Raw genomic sequence first — 15,242 nt, 5'->3', positions numbered from 1 at the left:
CTACTATATGTCATCTATAATGATAAGATTATAAATTTAATCTTGAATCTTTTTAGTATATCTACAATGATCCTTATTTATCACAGTGAAATTATAAGACATGACTGTATTATAAAATATAATCTACTACAGTTTAAAAGACCATCTAAGGTCATAAATCGACTTTAAGAATGTATAAATTTTGTGTTCTTAGCCATTTACATCGAAACATGTATATTATTCGATGTAAATTTAATTATCCATTTGAGAAAAAAAATTTCTTCACATCTATTTAATGTAATTTAATAAAAAAGTAACCTTATCGAGGTAAATCTCACAATAAGTGAAAATATCCTCATAATCCATTCCTTACAATTATGTTTACTTCTTAGCTACCAAACGGGAGTTGTATCTCTTAATTCTATCATCGGCCTTACACTTAATTTTGAGAAGCCGCTTATTCTCAATTTCTTTATGTCTTAATAGCAACTCTACATTGACTCCATTTCCTATTCTATTGCTTTAATATATTTTTCCCTAGGCTAAGATCTAAGAGCTTAAAAAAGATATTTCTCAACTCATCTACTTCCCCTTCAATCTTAAAACAATAATAAGGAATAGGTGACTCATTTTTCATAGTTGAGATTTGATACGGATCCAATAGGGCAAATATCTAACAATGGTGTAGAGCAAACTTGTATCGTTCAAATGGATCTAAAAGGAGTTCAAAATTATATTCATATGATCCATATACATTTGGGGCATGCTTCAACTCATATGGAGCAGATTTGGCGCAACACTTACAATCATAGGCTTAGGGAGCCTAATCAAACTTATGGGCCAAAGCTACACAAAGAGAAGCCTAAAGTGAAGATCAAAAAAGGCTTTTGTGAAGATTTAGCTTTGTCATGATGGACTTGCTATATTTTATTATTTAACACTTGCTTTATTTTGATTTTGTTTGGGCTTATATTCTAGCCATATTTAAATCTTTTAAGCTTTAGAGTGTTGGGCCATGTCTTGGGCTTATGTTTTAATACTTATGAGTTTGATGTGTTATTTTAGTGTGTGATTGGGCTTGGGCCTTATGTGTGGTTCGGTCAGGCCTAAGAATAGTTTCTTAGGGTTTTATTTATTTTCTCCTTACTATATAAAGATAAAAAATATTTGTAAGAGACAGCTTTGAATTTAAATTTTCAGAATTCTTTTTCATGCCTTTGGCGTGTATTACTTTGAGTGAGAGTGAGGATTTACTTTCATCAATTGCACCAAGAATCTTGGCTAACTTATCAACTATTCGTTGTGACATTTATCGGATTCTCATTTAAATCCTTCGATTATTGGTGTTTCGGCTTCTCTAAGTGTGGGGTGCCATAGGAGGTGGGTTTACCAAATCTATCCATATCTACTTGTGCGTGTGGGTTTGAGACTTGTGCCATAGGGTTCCACATCAGTTGGTATCAGAGCCAAAGTGAGGTAAATTCTTATTTATCTTAGGATCTAGGGTTTTTGAGTTTTTCTTTTCTTCCTTATTGATTTCGATGAAAGTTTGTGCGTCCATGGCTGCACCTTCTTGATTATGAATCATCACATAATCTCTTTTGGAAGTAAAATTTGAAATCTATAAAAAAGGGTGAAATTCTAAGGATTACTCTTGTTTGGCAAAAAAAAAATTGCTTTTCCCTTATTTATCTTGATGTGGCCGAAATTGTGATATACTTCCTATTTCATCTATATTGTCTTACCTATCTCAATTTATGGCTGTAATTTATAGGAATCAATTTTGAATTTTGAATTTTGAATTGGGTTGAATCCATATTAGGAGACAAAAGAAATTCTGCCTATTTCCTAAAGTGCACATTTAAGGCAATTGCATCTAAATTGATTTGATGTCAAATCCTTCTTTTAACACCAGAATTTTCATCCATGATGCTGAATTGAGTGAACTTTAATTTTTTTTTCTTTCTGATTCTATTTGTCGAGTTTTGATACTTGCCTTTTTTGGTAGATTTAAATAGATCCATATTTAATTTTCTTTGAAGTGAATTAAATTCAAACTTTTGTCCAGGTTCATTTTTATTCGAATTTTAAGATTCTGTTTTTGGTTTAAGCTTTTGTTTTTGGTTTAAGCTTGCTTTTGCTTCCTTGACATTGCTAAAGTATTGTTTGCTTATGTCTATACTCTAGGTGATAATTTTCAAGTAGCATAAAACCTAGTTTGTGCGTTACTTTCCAAATTGTCAGTGTCTTCTTTCTAATTTTTGCGTACTTCCTTTTTCTTTAGGTTTTCTTCTTTGTTTCTTTAAACGCACTTGCGATTGGTTGGTTGACCTTAGTTTCTGAAGTGCAATTGAAGAATCAGCAAAAGAATGGTAAGAGTGCAAACACTTGAGTGTTTTTATTTCTAACACCATATTTGCTAGTTCTCTTTGTTCTTTATTGATTTAAGGCAAGATGAGTAAATACAAAAATATGGTGGATAGTGATGATGAAAGTGAATGGGACATGGCTAGTGATAATAAGCTCTTCAAAAAGTCAGTTGGTGGTGAGTTTAGAAGGATTTATAAGACTCTTGAGAGGTTGACTGAAACTATAGAGAGTTTGAATGTCTCACAAGCTCCCACTCCTATAAGAATGCCTTAAAGAACTCTTAATTCCAATAGACCTCAAATCAAAGATGAAGAGTTGATGCGCCAGAGATTCATCCCTTAACACTATTATAAGGATTTGAACAACAGGTTGGCAAGACTAATTCAAGGAGGGAAGATGGAGAAAGAAAAGGAGAAAGAAGAGGCTAAAGCTCCAATCTCAACTTCTATAGAGATTGAAATTGAAGAGGAAGTTGTAATGCATGAAGATAATATAGTTGTTGCTGAAAATTCCATCAATGAGCTTATAGAAGAGGTTGTGAATGATGGTGGACATGGGGAGCACATGATTAATGAGGTGGAGGAGGCAAATGAGGCTGTTTTGAAAGTTGTAGACGAGAATGGGTCACATCCACAGGATCTTTCTATGACTAATATTTTTATGCCTAGCTCATTTGCTCTTGATGTGCAGTTGTTGATGAAAACATCCATGACAAAAGTTTTATGCTATTTCTACTTATTCAAGAGGAGGTCTTTGAAGATGCATTGGTTCCTAAAGCTTCTCTTCCTGATATAAATATCAGCAAGATTCGAGGACGAATCTTTTCTAAAGAAGGAGGGAATGATACAGATCTAATAGGGCAAATATCTAACAATGGTGTAGAGAAAACTTATATCATTCAAATGGATCTAAAAGAAGTTCAAAATTATATTCATATGATCCATATATATTTGGGGCATGCTTCAACTCATATGGAGTAGATTTGGTGCAACACTTGCAATCATAGGCTTAGGGAGCCTAATCAAACCTATGGGCCAAAGCTACACAAAGGGAAGCCTAAAATGAAGATCAAAAAAGGCTTTTGTGAAGATTCAGCTTTGTCATGATGGTTATGTTTGGGCTTGTATTCTAGCCATATTTAAATCTTTTAATCTTTAGAGTGTTAGGCCATATCTTGGGCTTATGTTTTAATACTTATGAGTTTGATGTATTATTTTAGTATGTGATTGGGCTTGGGCCTTATGTGTGGTTCGATCATGCCTAAGAAGAGTGTTTTAGGGTTTTATTTGTTTTCTCCTTACTATATAAGGATAAGCAACACTTGTAAGAGATAGCTTTGAATCTAAATTTTCAGAATTCTTTTTTATGCCTTTGGCGTGTATTGCTTTGAATGAGAGTGAGAATTTGCTTTCATCAATTGCACTAAGAATCTTGGCTAACTTATCAACTATTCGTTGTGGCATTTGTCGGATTCTCATTTAAATCTTTTAATTATTAGTGTTTCAGCTTCTCTAAGTGTGGGGTGATCCAAGTTTAAACTCATTAATATTTGGTTAGAGTTTGAAATAAGTAAATATCGAGTTCCGCTCGACCTCAAAAGAATTTTAAGAAATGAAATTTGAGCCTTCAAAATTCGAATCCATTCGTTCACACCCTAACAGTAGCTCTTCTATCTGGTCCTTTCTTGTAAGTCTTAGATGAAGAGAGATTAGATGAGGAGATAAAAAATATTTGTCCATTAGTTGTGGGTTATTTTATATTTAATTTCTATGATCTATATATATATATATTATATGTTGATGGATTATTATATTTTCATTAGTTATTTTCTTGGTTTATATTTTTTAAATAAATTATTATAAATTAATTTATTTATATACAAATAATAAATTAAAAATTGATTGAGTTAATTCTATATTTAATTTTTTATATAATATTGTAATTTAATACATTATCATGAAATTAAATTATAAAATATATTGCAATCTTTATAATAAAAAAATAAACATCGAAGTTTTCTCGTAATATAACTTTATTATATATTTAAAATTAATGTAAATATATCTTTCAAAAGTAGGGAGTGAAAAAATTCATATAAACAGAAATTTTACATAAATATTTAATAATATAGTTTATATATATTTGATCACTATTTTATTTTCAACTTATTTATATATTCTGCAACTAATAAAAAAATTAATAATTTATTGAACAATATAAATAAATATAAAGGCTGGGGGAGAAATTTTAAGTTATAAAATTGTAATAATGTGACATGAAAATATATACAATAATTTAATATTATACTAAAAAGGAATTATTTTTATTTAAATTAATTAATAACAAAATTAAATTAATCAATACTTTGAATAAATTTCAACTTATAAAATTATAGTAAAAAAATAAGAATTATAATATAATCTCAAACTCAGTTTTAAAATAAAACTCCTTCTACATTATTTATATAGGAATAATATTAATAAATTAAACTAATATTATGTTTTTAATGGAATAAAATAAAATGATATAAAATATTAATGTGATTGATTAATTTTGAAATTCTAATACATTTTTAAAGTTAGTGTACAGTAAAATTAATATAAAATACACTTAATTTAATTAATTAAATAATAACTTTAATTGATTAAAGTATATACACATAAAAACTTCATGTGATTAATTATAAAATAATAACTTTAATTGAATGAAATATAAAAGTTTAATAAAGAGTGAACTATATTTATAAATTTATTATAATAATGGATAATTAAATTTAATTAATTTTAAAATAATAATAATTATTATAATTTATATAAAAAAATCACGATATACATAACGAGTTAAATATAAAAAAATTAATATATATAAATGTGGAAATAATAGATGGAATAATAGGATTTTCAATAATAAACATAGTTAAAATTTATAATTAAAATTAGCTATTTATTTTGATTTGTTGAAAGAAATAAAAAAAATTATTATTATCTAAAATATTTAATTTAATTATTTTTTTAAAGCAAAACTAGTGATTATATTAATAAAATTTCATCAAATAAAGAGGGATATCATCCCAAACAAAAAGACGATTATACCTAATAGATTCTTTAGCCAAAATATGAGTCATTAGAGTAGTATTACGATGAACCCATCTAACAGAAATATTAGTTTCATAGTCTAATAAAAATTTACAATCATTCAAAATTAAACTCTGCATAAGATAATTTGGCAAAAATACTTCTCAAGTGCCTGTCTAAACCTCTGCATAAGATAATTTGGCAAAAATACTCCTCTTTTTTTCTCATCTCTCGAGCATAAATTATTAAAATCTCCCGAATAAAGCCACAAAAGAGAGCTTCTACGAGATAAAACTCGAATAAGGTTTCAAGATGGATATCGTCGTTGCGATTTCGAAATCCCATAATAACTAGTAAATCTCCATTGAATATTACCTTTCGAAATAACCGAATCAATAAAATCTGAAGAAAAAACCAACCACAGAAACAGACACATGACTCTTTCACATTAACGAAAGGTCTCCTCCCAATCCTTGTCTATTGACTGAGAAGCAACCATCAAAATATAAAAAATTACAAAAAAATTTCATACGAGAATTAAGAGCTTTTGTTTCCATCCAAAATAAAATGTATTGAATTGTATGTGAGAAACCTCCCTACCATACATAAATCATAAGTGACGATCAGAATATCTCTGAAGCTCTTAATAGGGACAACAACATTTTCTTCTTCATCGATAATCAATTGATCTTGGCATCATTAATCTTGCCAAGATGGAGGAACGGGAAGAACGATCTTCTCATTACAAAGGGGAGCCCTCACACGGTAAATAGAGGTGTCTAGGTACTCCCGAAAAAAGAAATTGACAAGCGAGGAAGGGGTGATGCAAGACTTTAGATTCACAACGTTAGGGATTTTAGGGGCAGCCATTAGAGAAAACAAAAGACGTACCTCAAGAAAATTTTACAGAAGATGAGAGAGATGAAATACAAAGAGTGAGGCGACAAGGAGAGTCTGGAGAAAATTGAGGATTTTGAATTCGAAAAGAGTAAAGGCAAGGAAAGGACGTTTTGACAGGAGCCATCCTTGGCCGCGCGGTCATAATGAGGGCCTAGGGATTTACCCCCTCATCACTCATGGAATAACTGCTGAGGAGGTAAAGGGACACTTGATGACCGCTGGGCTTCTTACATCTGGGGGTGAGACTAGGGTCCTGAAGAAGAATACATGCCCAAAGCCCACCAAGCAATTCTCAAGCAGACCAGACTAACATCACAAGCCCTAGCCTGGCGATGTGGAGCAGGCCGAATCAGCCATGAGTGCGGGTCCAATAGAAGATAGCCTAGCCCGGTGATATGACGCGGGGCAAAATAGCAGGCCCAATCACTTCGCAGCCCTATCAACATGCGCGCCAGAGGAATTAAATAGCAGCCTGATAGAGAAAGGTACACTGGCGAGTCTGCACAGAGTAGCGGTTATGCGTCAGTAGAGAACAAAAGGAAAAAGGGATAAAAGGGGGAGAGAAATGATCCTCCCTGGCTAAGCTTATATTCATATTGTAAAATCTCATTTTCTGGATTTCAGAACATCATTATACATAAAAATATTAATAAATTATGTTTACACAGTATATGATATTATAATAAAAAATTATTATTTGATAATTATCATATTGAAAAATTTATTAGTTAGTTCTTTAGTTTTGAAAAATACATTAAAAGTTTCTCAAGTTTTAAAAAGGCTACCGGTTAGCCCCTACATTACTTTTAGCTACTAAGTATTATAAAAATTACTATTTAGTACTGTAATATAAAAAAAAATCACAAATTAATTCATTGATTTTGAAAAATACATTAAAACGTTTCTAAAATTTTAAAAAATCCACTAATTAATCTCTCCATTAATTTTAGCTATTTAGTTTCACAAAAAAGTTTCAAATTGAAATATCAATTAATGAATTTTCTCGTACTACAAAAATTAAATAGTAAAATATTTAATAGGTAAAACTAATGAAAAGACTAATTAATATATTTTTAATACCTTAATGATACTTTGATGTATTTTTCAAAGTAAAGAGACTAACTATTATTTTTTTTTTTTGAAATAGACTAACTATTATTTTTTAAAATAACTATTATATGCTTTGATGTATTTTTTAAAATGAAAGGACTAATTAATATATGTTGTCGTAATTAGTATTAAAAATTAATATATAATATTGTTATTAAATTTTTTAATGATAAAACATCTAATTAAATCGAATAAAATGATGGTTAATGATTTTTAACATCAATTTTCAATATTTAATGACAGAGCTTTTAAATTATAAGTAAAATATATGATACTAATTATTGATAAACTATTATATGCAATGTCATGTAAGTTCATAAATGAAATTAAAATAGTCTCACGATTTTAATATAGCATTAAGTTTTTACAGTAATTTTAAATCAATTTTAATTTAGTAAGAAGATTTTTTTTTTAGTTTAAATAACATATGGTGAGTTTCAATTTTAAAATTGATGTATTGTGTATAATTTTTTTTATTATTAAGTAATTATTAAAAGTGAAATTAGATAATAATTTGATTTTTGTGGATATATACCAATACTCTTGTACTCCATTCTATTTTATATTAAGATTATAAGATCATTTTAATTACATTTTGAATAGTTTAAGTGTGACATAAGATATTATAAAAGTTTAAGATATTATAAAAATTTAAAATATTATAAAATTTTTTTAATAAAATTTAGAGATATAAATATATATCTAGTTTTTCTTAATTCAATAAGATCTTTTAAATTTATTAGGAGATAAAGTTGACATCAGAATAAATTAAGGAGTTAGTTACTGAGAGCATAAGAAATACATTTTAGTGTACATAGGGTAATTTTAATCCGTAATCACTATGTAAAATACTTCTTTTTTTTTAAAGAAGATTATAGGTTTATAAATATCTCTCTGATCTATATAAATAGCCTTTCTTTTCCGATTCTCTATTTCCTTTCCTCATTCCCAATCTCCGATCCATCCCTAAAACCAGCTGACAAGAGATCGATGATGATGAAGATGCCTTGGAGGAGGAAGAGCAGGAGCTTCCATCTTCAGCTACAAGGGGCAATTAGTACCATTCAATCTCCATTCTTATTCTTATTTACCAATTATTGCCATTCTTCTACTTCCACACTTGAAGATGCACGCTTCTTGACAAATAACTTCAAATCTGCTTCTTTTACCCACCTTGATGATGCCATTGCTTCCTTCAATCATGTAATTCATAAGCATCCTCTGCCTTCTAGGGTTCCATTTAATAGATTCTTATCTGCCCTTGTGAAAATGAAACAATATCACACTGTCCTTTCCATGTCCAAAACAATTGAATTGCTAGGAATCTCTCACGATGTTTATTCTCTTAACATCTTAATTAATTGCTTCTGCCACTTACATCTTGTGGATTTTGGCTTCTCTGTTTTTGGTAAGATGCTCAAATTCGGATTGGAGCCTACCACTGTGACATTTAATACCTTTATCAATGGGCTCTGTATGGAGAGTAAAATCGATAAAGCAGTGGAATTTTTCGATGATATGGTTGCACGTGGTTATCAACCTGATGTTTATACTTATAATGTGATAGTAAACGGAATGTGTAAATTTGGGAAAACAAACGTGGCTATTGGGCTGCTAAAGGGAATGGCTGATAGAGGTTGTGAGCCGGATGTTGTGACATACAATGCAATCATTGACGCCCTTTGCAAAGATGAGCTAGTTGGTGAGGCTTTAGAGCTCTTCTCTCAAATGAGGAATAAGGGCATTTCACCTGATGTCATCACTTACACTGGTTTAATTCATGGTGTTTGCAAATTAGGCCAAAAGAACCAAGCTTTGGCCTTGATGAATGAAATGGTAGAGCAAAACCTATTACCAAATGTTTATACCTTCAATGTATTGATTGATGCTCTTTGTAAGGATGGAATGGTTTCAGAGGCTCAAAATACATTCAATGTAATGATTCAAAGAGGTGTAGAGCCTGATGTTGTCACCTACAATTCCTTAATTGATGTTCTTTGCATTTCAGACCAATTCAAGGAAGCTTTGGCCTTGTTGAAAGAAATGGTGGGGAGGAACATATCCCCTAATGTTTTTACCTTCAATATATTGATCGACACTCTTTGTAAAAAAGGACTGGTTTCAAATGCAGAGACTATAATCAAAATAATGATTCAAGGAGGTGTGGAACCTAACGTTGTCACTTATAGTTCATTGATGGATGAATATTGTCTAGGCAGCCAAATTGATAAGGCTAAAAAGCTATTTGATCTGATGGTGACCAATGAAATAGCTGACATTTTTAGCTACAACATTTTGATCAATGGATATTGTAAGTGCAAAATGATAGATGATGCATAGCAGATTTTTGATGAAATGTCTCATAAAGGTTTAGTTCCTGATGCTGTTACTTATCATACTCTTATAAAGGCTCTGTTTCAAGCAGGGAGGCCCCAAACTGCAGAAGAGCTATTTAAGGATATGTGCTCTCATGGTCAACAGCCAAATATAGTAACGCTCACAATTTTGATTGATGGCTTGTGTAGTCGGGGGAATCTGGATGAAGCACTCACCCTATTGAAAGAATTAGAGGAAAGTCAGTTGAAGCCTGATCTTGTGACCTATTGCATTTTGATCAATGGTATGTGCAAAGCTGGCAAGATTAATGATGCCAAGATCAATGGATTGGAGCCTACCACTGTGACATGGAAAAGGTAGGATGTTTACCAAATAATTGTTGTTATAATATCATCATTCAAGGGTTTCTCAAGCATGAGGATTTACCAAAAGCATCAGAACTAATCAACGAAATGGTTGATAAGGGGTTCTCTGCTGATGCTACTACCACAGAATTGGTAGTACATTTATCGCAGAATAATGATCTCATTCTAAGCAAACTACGAAATCGTTATGAGGCTTCTAAAGCTGTGCAATGAGGGATCAGCAAACTAAAGTTTATATATCTTGACCGTTCAATGGTGTCTTGGAGAGAAACTTGGTAATTACCTTCTTCAAATGTGGTAGATATGTAATTTAACTAACTTCAAATTTCATTTTTAATTTCAATCAGCTGTGATTCTCTTCCACAAAACGAAAATTTCTAACACTGTAAATTACCTGCAGTGGAAACCATGATATGTGTGTGCCTTTCTCTTGAACTCAGACATGGACTAGATCTCTTTGGATATAAGATTGTTGATGAATGGAGGTCATAGATTTCTAATGATCAAGTTGCTGGTAAACCCACCATCTTCCTTACAATTTTTTTTTGGGCTGCTACTACAGCCTTAACTCGAGAGCTTAGTCCTAAAAATTAGTTGAGAACTAAAACTAATTGATTCCATGCTATAATGCTTAAGAATCATTATCTATTTTACTTTTGTGCTCAATGACCTTTTAAAATGCTATCATTTTTCAGTAAACATGCTGGACAATAACTTGGAGATTTTATCATATATTTTGATTTTTACTAGTAAGAATGCAGGTGTTAAATCAGTGAACTAGCAGGTGTTAACACCTGCTTTCTGTATCATTTTACCAAAGCTACTCATGCCTGTTTCCGTCCATTAGAATTTAACACCTACTAGTTTATCACATACATGCATTACTTGTAATAAGTTTATGCTCCCAAAATGATTTCTATTTATGGCTAGTTTATTACTTGTAGTAAGTTTATGCTCAAAATAATTTCTATTTGTTGCTCCTTGAGTTAATACTTATAACTTGAACTAGAGTTAATACTTACTCCTTGAGTGCAAGTTTTAACACCTACTTGTTGAGTTTAAGTATTAATTTGAGTTTTTGCAACAGGTACATCAGAGCTTGAGCATGTTGCAGTATCTCTTCCACCAGTCCACCGGGTCTTTTCCCGCATGCCTGAGATGAAGATGGATTAGATGAGCAAAATGAGGATTTTTGTTGATTACTTGTATACATTTTGGGGTACTACTTATTTTGGCATTTACTACAAAAATATACTTTTAATTATACATTTTTTGTGGTTGTACTAGATTATTTATGTTCAATTTTAAGTTCAAAAGACTTTTCTTTTTTTTTTTATAATTGAATACATTAGATTTGTGGTTTATTTGTGTTATATTATGCATTTAATAGGTTGGTTTTGTGATATTTGTAATTATTTTGGATCGGTTAAATAAAAATTGCAAACGAAAATGCAATTGAAAATCTGGTTCAAATTTCGTAAAGGGCGTAAAGAAGCAACATTGAGTCACTTTGCTTTGTAGATGATTTGTTTTTGTTCTGTCATGGGCTAGGAATTTGGTCTGTGGGCTTGGAGAGGCCTTGAAGTTGAGGAGGTTTTAGGATCGCAAGTAAATGAGTCTAAGAGCTGTGTTTATCTTGCAAGAGTGCTAGAGGAGATGAAGCAGCAAATTCTACAATTCCTCAATTTCAGGGAGGGATTTCTTCCTGTTATCTATTTGGGATTACCTCTGGTATCTACTAGTAGTAAAAAAGAGCATTGTCAGAAGCTTATTAGTATAATAACTAGTAGAATTGACTCATAGTCTGCTAAATAATTATCCTATGCTGGTAGGGTACATGGTGAGGAATAAGTTGAAAAGCCTCAGTTTTTGGGGATCTCTAAACCTAGTAATGCTAGTTGTTCTTGAAAGAATCTGGTGAAAATTAGAGATTGTTTTAGAAAGCATTATGCATATAAGTTGGGAAGAGGGGTTTTTCATTTTGGTATGACCCTTGCGTGGGTGGGAAAAGTCTTGTTGAGAGGTCTCTGAGTTGAATATGGGATATTCACATCATAGACATGCTAAGGTGAGAGAGGTTTGGAGGGATGGTAGGTGGAGGCTTCCTAATCCATTGGATTCCACAATGGAAGGAGCCTGGGAAGAGGTTCGAAAATATTATGTAAGCAATGAATGGGCAGATTCTATTAAATGGAAACTCATAGACTTACACTGTTAATAGTACTTGGAAAGTCCTAAGAAGGAAGGGTGGAGTGGTTAATTGGTGGAAGGTGATGCGGGATAAGCGAATTCCCAGGCAGAGTTTTATAACCTGGTTAGCTATCCATAATAGACTTCTTGTCAAATCGAGACTATTTAGATGGGAACGTTAAATAATTCAAGGTGTTGCTTCTGATTACTTAATATTAATTAGACTAATGATCACTGATCGAAAAAAGTGAAACAAGTGAAAAAATTCGTGTAAGTCTTATTTTTTAGCAAAGTTTATCGCTCAATATTAAGTAAGAATATTCTTGTGACAGATACTTTACAGTCTCAGTTTAGTCGTGCAGTAGCTAGGAGTGTAAATGAATCAAATTATTTGTTTGTGAGTTATTTGAGATTTGGCTTGATAAAATTTCAATCGGACTTCGATTTAATTTATAAACAAGCTAAGTTGGAGCTAAATTTTTAGACTCGTTTAGTAAACAAATCAAGTTTAAACTCCATAATATTCGGCTCGTTAAAACTCGTGAACTCAACTCGTTTTCGAACTTATGTGTAACAGCCTGGAAACCGAACTGCTACCGGCGCTAGGATCCAGATCGGCTTAAGGCCGCCGGGACCCGTAGCAAGCCTGTTGTGAACTCTGTTTGTCATAGGAGGTGGGTTTATCAAATCTTTGAATTCCATATCTATTTGTACGTGTGGGTTTGAGGCTTGTGCCATAGGGTTCCACGTCAAGATTGATTTATTGATTCATTAATAGACATGTTATTCCTACTTGGACTAGATTTTATGACTAGACCTACTTTAGAATGCAATTATAAAATCAATGACCACATTATACTCGAAAGTGTATCTGTCAAAATTTTTATAGCAGAAGCATCCTGGTTGTGAGTTTTATTTAGAGGTAAGACTTGTCCTATCTCCACATGCTTTGAAAAAATTTCTAAAAAAATTGATATCCTATAATTCAAACTCAATTATGTTTCCATTCTCTTGCTCATTAAGGAACACATATCCTTTTGATTGTTTAAAATATCTTATAAATAACTTATTCTTCCCCTTGAATCTAAAAATTAAAATTTATTTAAAGGTTTATGAGCAATTTTCATACAACTCTATGGTTTTGAAAAAACTACAAAAAAGTTTATATTTAATCCATAACTCATATGGAGTGGAAATTGATTATATGGGTACATAGTTAAGTACAATAGTGGCTACTAATAATGTATCACCCTAATGAATGACGGCCAAAATTAGCTTATCCCATTATTGGCCTAACCAAATAGAATACTATTTCTCCTTTCTATCATACAATTCTTAAATTGCTCTGACAGAAATTTTCTATCTCGATCGGTTCTTAAAGGCTTTACTTTTCTGTCTACTTGATCCTCAGCCAAAACAAAAAATTTAGTGAAATAACTTAAAGTCTCAATTTAATGATATATCAAATAGATATGATCTTATAGAGTAGTCATCAATTATAAAATAAATACCCTCTATGCTACCTCCACATACACAAGACCACATTTATTAGAATGGATTAATCGCAAAGGAATTGAAATCTTGTTCCCTTTCAAATGGTTGCCTAGATGTTTTACAAATTAGGCAATATTTACAAGTTGACATATTTGCTTTGTTAATGTTACCTAATAAACTCTCTTTGGTTAATCATTGCATATGTTTTAACCTACATGGCTAAGCATAGTATCCCACATATTTACATCATTCATAAATGTATCAGAAGATATAAAATAGGAAAATATATACTATTGAAGTTATTTGTAGCTTCTAAGCCAACACAACCGTTCAAAATATATTTAGAACCACTAAGATATGTAGTTTTAAAAAAAAAGTTTACACTTATTCATAAAAAAATAGAGAAAACCAACACAGAAACTTAATTTTAGTTAATTTATAAAACGAATTGGATATTATTCAGGAGTAAATCTGCCTGCAACACATAGCTAGCAAGCTTGTAGGTGCTTAAACTATTTAACTCCACTTTAGAGTTACTTCATAATGAATATCCATCTTGCCCCTTTGAAGAAGTTATCAAAATTCCACAAAGATATTTTAATTTTATTGTATACATTTAAACATTTGAACTTAGCATTATTTTCCTTCTTCTATCTAAAAGGACTTTTTCCCTTCTTCTTATTGTTGTTTCTTATTGGACTTAACTTTTTTTATCTCTTGCTAGTTCCTGATACGAATCCAATAGGGCAGACTTGTAACAATCGTGCGAAGCAATCTTATATAATTCAAATAGGTATAAAATGACTTTAAAATCATATTCATATGATCCAAATACACTTGGAGTATGTTTCAATTCATATGCGGTAGATTTGGTACAACACTGGCAACTATGAGCTTAAGGAGCATAATCAAGCCTATGGGCCAAAACTATACAAAGAGAAATTTAAAGTGAAGATCAAGGAAGACTTTTGTGAAGATTCAAGTCTATTGGGCCTAGTTAGAAGGTGTACAAGTCCATCAAACCAAGTTGGCATATTTGAAGAAACACGTGCAATGTATGTGCAACTTAAGGAGCATGTGCAAGGCATATGCACAACTCATAGGCAGGCTTGGGGAATGTATTATACATGTTATTTAGGTCTTAATGATTTATTTTGTAAGCCCATTTGTTTAGATTAAGCTTATGCTATCTTATTTTCTTTAGTATTACTAGTTAAGTTGTTTAGACCTAGTTTTTTGGTCTTAGTGTGCTGCCCCCTTTACTATAGACTTTTGATTCGACCAACATTATTTGACACTTTAGGGTTTAGTTTATTCTTAGTCTTTTAGTGTTAGATTTAGTTTTCTCTATATAAACTCCAGCCGTCCTTTGTGTGGGAGGACTTTTAATTAAAATTTAGAATTATTTATGCTATTTACTTGC

General features: G+C 31.3%; 1 protein-coding gene across 2 annotated transcripts; it reads left to right on the top strand.

Annotated features, from left to right (window-relative positions):
* Window positions 1-8,368: 8,368 nt before the first annotated feature.
* Window positions 8,369-11,464, top strand: LOC110607887 (putative pentatricopeptide repeat-containing protein At1g12700, mitochondrial). Of its 2 annotated transcripts, none has more exons than XM_043958075.1 (2): window positions 8,369-10,410; window positions 11,223-11,464. In XM_043958075.1, the coding sequence occupies exon 1, from the start codon at window positions 8,424-8,426 to the stop codon at window positions 9,771-9,773; it is 1,350 nt and encodes a 449-aa protein (XP_043814010.1). In that variant the 5' UTR covers window positions 8,369-8,423; the 3' UTR covers window positions 9,774-10,410; window positions 11,223-11,464. The 2 variants fall into 2 exon arrangements, with proteins under 2 accessions (XP_043814010.1, XP_021602744.1); XM_021747052.2 differs by having other exon boundaries at window positions 10,536-11,464.
* The last annotated feature ends 3,778 nt before the right edge of the window (window positions 11,465-15,242 follow it).

This window comes from Manihot esculenta, chromosome 7 (genome assembly GCF_001659605.2).
Source record: "Manihot esculenta cultivar AM560-2 chromosome 7, M.esculenta_v8, whole genome shotgun sequence".
NCBI lineage: Eukaryota > Viridiplantae > Streptophyta > Magnoliopsida > Malpighiales > Euphorbiaceae > Manihot > Manihot esculenta.
The sequence above is the reverse complement of the archived record's forward strand: the minus strand, read 5'-3'. Positions and strand labels throughout refer to the sequence as shown.